Source organism: Ornithorhynchus anatinus, chromosome 7 (assembly GCF_004115215.2).
Source record: "Ornithorhynchus anatinus isolate Pmale09 chromosome 7, mOrnAna1.pri.v4, whole genome shotgun sequence".
Classification (NCBI taxonomy): domain Eukaryota; kingdom Metazoa; phylum Chordata; class Mammalia; order Monotremata; family Ornithorhynchidae; genus Ornithorhynchus; species Ornithorhynchus anatinus.
Genome location: NC_041734.1, coordinates 70,871,930 through 70,878,350, shown reverse-complemented (window position 1 = coordinate 70,878,350; position 6,421 = coordinate 70,871,930). Strand labels below are relative to the sequence as shown.

The following is a 6,421-nucleotide window of genomic DNA, read 5'->3' as shown; positions in this document are numbered from 1 at the left end:
TGGAGACTCAAGACAGATTTATTGATCTATACCAAGGCTTCAGAGCACAGAGAAGGTTGGGTGCAGGGGCAGCTGGTGGGTCCCGGGGGTTGCCAGCGTAGATTACACATGTGGAAGAAGAGGGAGCCTGGGCTGGGGAGGCCCCTTCTCTTTGCCAGCAAGACTAGGAGGTGGATTGAGGATCAGAATCCGAATCACAGAGAGTCCACCTGCTTGGCCAGCTCGGGCCCTCATCTCCCACCCCCTTTCCGGAAACTGTGCCAACCAAATCGGTTTAAACGCACCCATGAGGGTTTTACAGCCCCAACCAAATCGGTTTAAACGCACCCATGAGGGTTTTAGTGCCGCCTGGGAGTCCCTGTCCTCGGGCTCCTCCTGCCCTAAACGTTATGCTTCCTTTCATGGGAGTCAAAGGGACAAGCAGGAAACGGGGCGCCAAAGACCCATTTCCTGTCTGGGGAGAGCGCTGATGACCTGTCAACCGTCAGAAGCCAGGATAGGGGTTGCTCCCTGGCAAGCTTCCAGCCACAGAGCAGTGGGGCTCAACGGCTAAAGCGGAGGGAGATCCCGGGACTTTTTTGAGCCTTCGAGGCTGGGCCTGGGACTCTTCCAGGGAGTGTTTTGCCAGTCTTTGGAGGACCCAGGCCAGCTGGGCAAGCCTGGCGGAGACTCTGGGGGGATCGGCTTCACTTCAGAACCTTGAGCAGGGCCCCAAGGGGGTGAGGAGCGCAGGCCGATACTTTGCAGCCGGGAGAGGCTGGGAGCAGAGAAGTGACTTGCTGGATCATTGGTTGAGTCTGGGGGTCCCAGGAGCACGCTCCCGCCGGAGGTATGTGGAGCCTGGAAGGGGCAAGCTGGGTTTAGTTCAGTTCTTACTCTGCCTTCTTGCTCTCCACCGGTGGAAGCTCTGGTCTTTCTGGAGCAGCAGCAGGGTACGGGGAGCAAGGGGAAGCAGTCCACAGCAGTGTGTTTTGCCATCTCCGTCTCCCCCTCCTCCAGAGACCCCGGAGGACAACCCTCCACAAAGGCCCAATCTTGGCTCCTTCCTGAGGCTGCCTAAAGGACCCCCTGAAAAGAGAGGCGTTTCAGATCGGGCTGCATCTTCCCTCCTAACGGCAGATCACACACAGAGGTGGCAAAGTGGGTCTGACCTTCAGGGTGGTTAGAAGAATCCCAGTTCAAGGGTGGGGGTACCAGAGGGAAACCCTGGAGAGACTACCAGGTCTGAACTGCAGCTGGGATTGAGTGTGATGGACTGAGCCTCCATGGGCAGACCCTACTGGACCTGACAATAGGTAGGGACCCAAGAAGAGAAAGAGAGAGAGAGAGAGCGAGCGCGAAGAAATCCTAGGTGTGCAGGGAAGGTCAAAAAGTCTTTCTGGATAGTTGGAACTAATCCCTTCCTGCAGAAATCAGTCCTCACCCTTCCTTCCAGGGGCCTAGAGAGCAGTTTAGCCTAGAGAAATTGGAGAGCTCTCCCAAAAATCTTGGATCGAGGAGAAGAATTTGGGTCTAGGAGGGTGATGGGGAGACAGGGGAGCAGATCTAAGGACATCAGAGAAAATGTCCCCCTCTGCGTTCCTCTCCAACTCACTGTCCTGGTCCAAGGCATCGTCTTCCCACGATGCTCCACTTGTGTACAACTCCAGACATACGCTCAGAAAAGGAACAAGTCAACTGTGCCTGACTCTCCAGACCGGACTGAAGGAGGAGGGAACCTCACCAAACATGGGGGAAGAAGACTGGGCTCTCCCCATCCCGCATCTAAGCTGCCACCTCGCCTAGAAGGGCCCAGCGTGGTCCAGTTCCTTCCGCCAGTACTTTCAGAAGAAACGTTCAGAGCCTCTCCTCCGCCCCTGACACCCAACGACTTAGATGGCTATAGGCAGCGAGAGAAAACCAGGTTCACTCAGCCCTGAGTACTGAGAGCTCCCCTTTCTCTGGACAGCACCATCAGTTAAGAGCACTGTGCTCACACTCCCCACCGTGGGGTGACTAGCAAGAGTCCCTGGGGCCCACAGGGTCTCAGCTGGAGACTCCCAGCTCAGAACTCCATCAGCTAGTTCTGGGGGTAAGGCCCCAGGGGGCCGTTACTCCACTACGTTCCAGATATCTCGGAACTCCTGTTGGGGAGTGGAGCAGAACCTATCTTCCACTCTTCATCCGCCGCCGCTCTAATATCATCTGAAATTAAACGGGGGCTAGGGCCGTCCCCGCTTGGTTACCCTCACCAATTCCTAGGCCCTCTTCGAGCCCACCCGGTCCTCGGTGGAGGGGAGGAAAGGGAGGAGCTAGGCTGAGAGCGTCTCAGCGTGGCACAGATCCGTCGCTGACCCTCTTGCCCCTTATTAGACAGGCGGCTTCCCGACAGCAACTCTGGCAGGACAGACAGCTGTCGGAAGCCCCGTCTTCCGCTACCCCAATGCGTTTTCGTGGTAGACCCGTCCCAGGCCTCCGCAGGTCGGTGGAGGCATAGAAAACAACTCCTCCCAATTTTCCTCCCCATGACCACGCTCCCTCTGGAGGGGGTTGGAACGCTCTGAGAGGGAGGGGGAGAGCGCCTGGGAACCCACCCAGCTCTGATGCGGCCAGGGACGAGTCCCACGTCCACCACCGGGTGAACCGGCCAGGGACTGGGAGGTGCGGAACACCGGGTGGAGGATTTTAGATCTACGTCGGAAAATCTTCCCAGCAGCCCTGCACCGGGCAAGGAAGGGTTGGGGGTTTCTCCCCCGGGGCCATTTTCCACGTCGTCTCCAGGGGCCAGCGACTCCCTCTGGCAGCCCCCTCCCTCCCATCCCCTCGCCTCTCCGGCCAGTGGCGGGGGGGGTGGGGATTGCCTTTACCTCTCTCTCCGGGGGGGTCTCCCCATCACGCCCCCCCCCACTCACACCACGATGGGCGTGTCGGAGAAGACCGAGCTGACGGAGTCCGGGTCCGACAGCTTCCGCTGGCTCTTGACGCCTTCCGGCACGGGCAGCGTGCTGCCGGGTTTGAGCTTGCCGTTCTGGCCCGGCCCGAGGCCCGCCGGCTCCAGGAAGGCCACCCGCCGGTCGAAGGCGCCGCCGTCCTTCCCGTCCCCGTCCCCGTCCCCGGGATCGTGGTTCGGGGTGGTGCTGAGCATGGAAGAGCTGAGGCTGTCCCCTTGGTGGCTGGCGGGCTTCTCCCCTCCCCGGCACCAGCAGCGGCAGGGCGTGAGGTACAGGTAGATGAGGACCAGGACGACGCTGAGGATACAACCCACTAGGGTGGTGTAGGCCGTGTTGAGGGTGTCGTGGGGTCTGTGCTGGGTGAAATTGTACACGGTGACCTCCACGTAGAGGGTCTCGTTGAAAGCCTCGCCCACCGCGTAGCAGGTGTAGGTGCCCCGATCCTCGGCCCTCACCGGCTTGATCTGCAGGCTGCCGTTGGCCAGCACGGCCGCCGTGCCGTTGGCCACCTCGCCCGGCACCCGCTCGTGGCCCGGGGTCACCCACTCCTTGGTGACCCCCCGCTGCTTGGTGTCGCAGCCGATGACCAGCGTGTCGCCCAGGTAGGCCTCCACGGCGCACTCCTTGAAGTCGCTGCAGTTGAGGAGGTCGGGGCCGCCCAGGCTGAAGACGTTGATGACCTTCTTGGGGGGCGGCGCCAGGAGGGAGCAGCCCAGGTCGTCCCTGAAGTCGACCACCGAGCTGAGCTCCCTCAGCTCCCAGTGCTTGAACAGTCTGTAGATCTCACAGTCGCAGACCAGGGGGTTGCCGTGCAGGTAGAGGCCGTTCCTCAGCCAGGCCGGCAGCAGCCACAGCTCGGACACCGGCAGGCTCTTCAGGTTGTTGGAGGACAAGTCCAGGAGGCTGAGCTCGGGCGGCTTGGCCCCCTCCTTGATCAGTTCCAGGGGGAAGCGGGAGATCTGGTTGCGGCTGAGGTAGAGCCTCTGCAGGCCGGCCATGCCGTCGAAGGCGCTGCGGTCCACTTCGGCGATGTGGTTGTCGTACAGCAGCAGCACCTCCAGCCGCCGCAGCTCGCTGAAGAGGAACTCGTCCAAGGCCCGGAGCCGGTTGGAGGACAGGTCCAGGTGGCGCAGGCCGGGCACGGGGGCGAAGGCCTCGGTGGAGATGAAGAACAGGTGGTTGTGGCCGAGCAGCAGCGTGTGCAGGCGGCTCAGCCGGTGCGGCGTCCACTCGGCCCGGAGGCGGGTCAGGTTGTTGTGGCTCAGGTCCAGCAGGGCCGTGTAGCGGGGCAGGTGGTGGGGCACGGTCAGCAGGTCCCTCTTGGAGCAGCTGAGGACGTCGCTGGCGCACAGGCAGGCCGGCGGGCAGTGCGGCGGGGGCCGGGCGACCCCCGGGGCCCGGAGGGCGGGCAGGGTGAGGGCCAGGCCCACCAGCCAGGGGGTGCGGGGGCTCCCCGGGGTTGGCATGGCGGCACCGGGGGCGGGTGGGCGGGGAGCCTGGGGGGGGGGGGGCAAGGGTGGCTGCTGGCAGGCGAAGAGGATGCCGGGCCCGGCTCCCGGCAGCCTCAGCCCATCTTGGGGGTCTGCAGGCCGGTGCCCTGCCCTGCCCTGCACGGTTTCAGGGGCCGGGCCGGCGCGGCCGCACCCGCAGCAAGGCCCCGGTCCACCGCCCTCCTTCTCCTTCTCCTTCTCCTCCTCGTCCTGGGCCGGGCCGCGCGGGCGCGGAGCAGGGGAGGCCGGCGGGGGCGCGCGCGGGGGGCACGTGCGCGGGGGTGCGCCTGCGCCAGCTCCCGGGGGCCCCGCCCCGCGCCGTCCCGGCCCGTCCGCGGTCGCCAGGGGGAGCCAGCACCGCCCCCCTGCCGGTTCGGCTGCGCTCGGCTCCGTTCGGCTCCGCTCGCTCCGGTTCGGCTCCGCTCGGCTCCCGCCGCCGATTGCCCCAGGCGGCCGACGGGACGAAGCGGTCCTCCGCCCTCTCCGGGGACTCGCTCACGCGTTCCGTCGTCTGACGGTGTGCGGGGCGCTGTGCTAAGCGCTGGGAGTGGACAGTCCCTCTCCCCACCAATGGGCTCACAGTCCTCTTCCCTCCCTGCTGGCCTGTCTTGCTTCTTTTTCCTTCCAGGTCCCCTCTGCTTTCTCCTCCCCTTCCTTAATAATAATAATGTTGGAATATGTTAAGCCCTTACTATGTGCGGAGCCTTCATTCATTCAATCAAGGGTATTTATTGAGCGCTTACTCTATACAGAGCGCTGTTCTAAGCGCTGGGGTAGATTCAGGGTAATTAGGTTGTCCCACTTGAGGCTCACGGGCTTCATCCCCATTTTATAGATGAGACACCGAGAAGTGAAATGACATGCCCAAAGACACTTAGCTGTCAGGTGGCAGAGCTGGGATTAGAACCCATGACCTCTGACTCCTAAGACGGGGCTCTTTCCACTGAGCCAGGCTGCTTCCTTCTTTCTCCTCTCCTTCCCCAGCAGCTTGGTTTAGTGGAGAGAGCAAGGGCTTGGGAGTCGGAGGTCGTGGGTTCTAATCCCTGCTCCCCAACTTTTCCGCTGTGTGACTCTGGGCAAGTCACGTAACTTCTCTGTGTCTCAGTGACCTCATCTGGAAAATGGGGACTAAGATTGTGAGCCTCAAGTGGGACAACTTGATACCCTTTTATCTATCCCAGCGCTTAGAACAGTGTTTGGCACACAGTAAGGGCTTAACAAATGCCATCATCATTATTATTATCATCATATTTATTCCCCCTTTTCTTTATCTCTGGTCTCCATCAATCGATCATCGATCTATTGAGCTCTTGCCATGTGCTGAGCACTATACTAAACACCTGGGAGAGTAGAACACAACAGATTTGGTAGGTGTGTTCCCTGCCCACAAAGAGTTTATGGTCCAGAGGGAATGGCCAATGGCTACGGCATTAAGAGGCTGGAAGCAGGTCCCAGAGATGGGTCTTCCAGATGAGGGTGGGAGCACTGCAGGGGTTTCTCCCCATCCATTTGGAGAAGACCATGTGTCTGCCTCCTCGTTACCCCAGATGTGAGCCAGGCTTTGCCTGGCTGAAATTGAGAAACTCCCAGATGTTCCTGAGCTAGGGAGAGAGAAGTTACCACCTAAAGATGAGCTTGATATTGCTGAAAAGGTGAGACCAGGAGTTTTGTGTCTGCTCCCTGAGCTTCCATCCTTGGGAATGTTTAGAGGGGGGTCCTCTGTGATCCTAGACCTAACCTGGCATCCCCTCTCCCCCCGACATACTTCCTCAGAGTTCATGGGATCTCCTAAAAGCCAGGTTGGAACTCCCAAGGCCCAGAGATGGAGAGGAAATATCTGCTTCAGATACCTCAACAGCCTGATGAACATCCTTGGGTGCGAATTAGGGTGGAGATCCTCTATTCCATAAGCTCCTTGTGGGCAAAGAATGTATCTATCACCTCTGTTGTATTGTACTCTCCCAAGTACTTAGTATAGTGCTCGGCACACAGTAAGCACTC

The 6,421-nt window shown here is 60.6% G+C and overlaps 1 protein-coding gene across 4 annotated transcripts; it reads right to left on the bottom strand.

The window, feature by feature from the left end:
* Positions 1-4,414, bottom strand: AMIGO1 (adhesion molecule with Ig like domain 1). Of its 4 annotated transcripts, none has more exons than XM_029069242.1 (2): positions 2,892-4,414; positions 1-1,068 (listed from the first exon to the last, which is right to left on the bottom strand). In XM_029069242.1, exons 1-2 carry the CDS (start codon positions 4,394-4,396, stop codon positions 873-875), a joined length of 1,701 nt encoding a protein of 566 aa, XP_028925075.1. In that variant the 5' UTR covers positions 4,397-4,414; the 3' UTR covers positions 1-872. The 4 variants fall into 4 exon arrangements, with proteins under 4 accessions (XP_028925075.1, XP_028925076.1, XP_028925078.1 ...); XM_029069243.1 differs by having other exon boundaries at positions 1-840; XM_029069245.1 differs by having other exon boundaries at positions 758-840; positions 2,847-4,414.
* Positions 4,415-6,421: the final 2,007 nt, after the last annotated feature.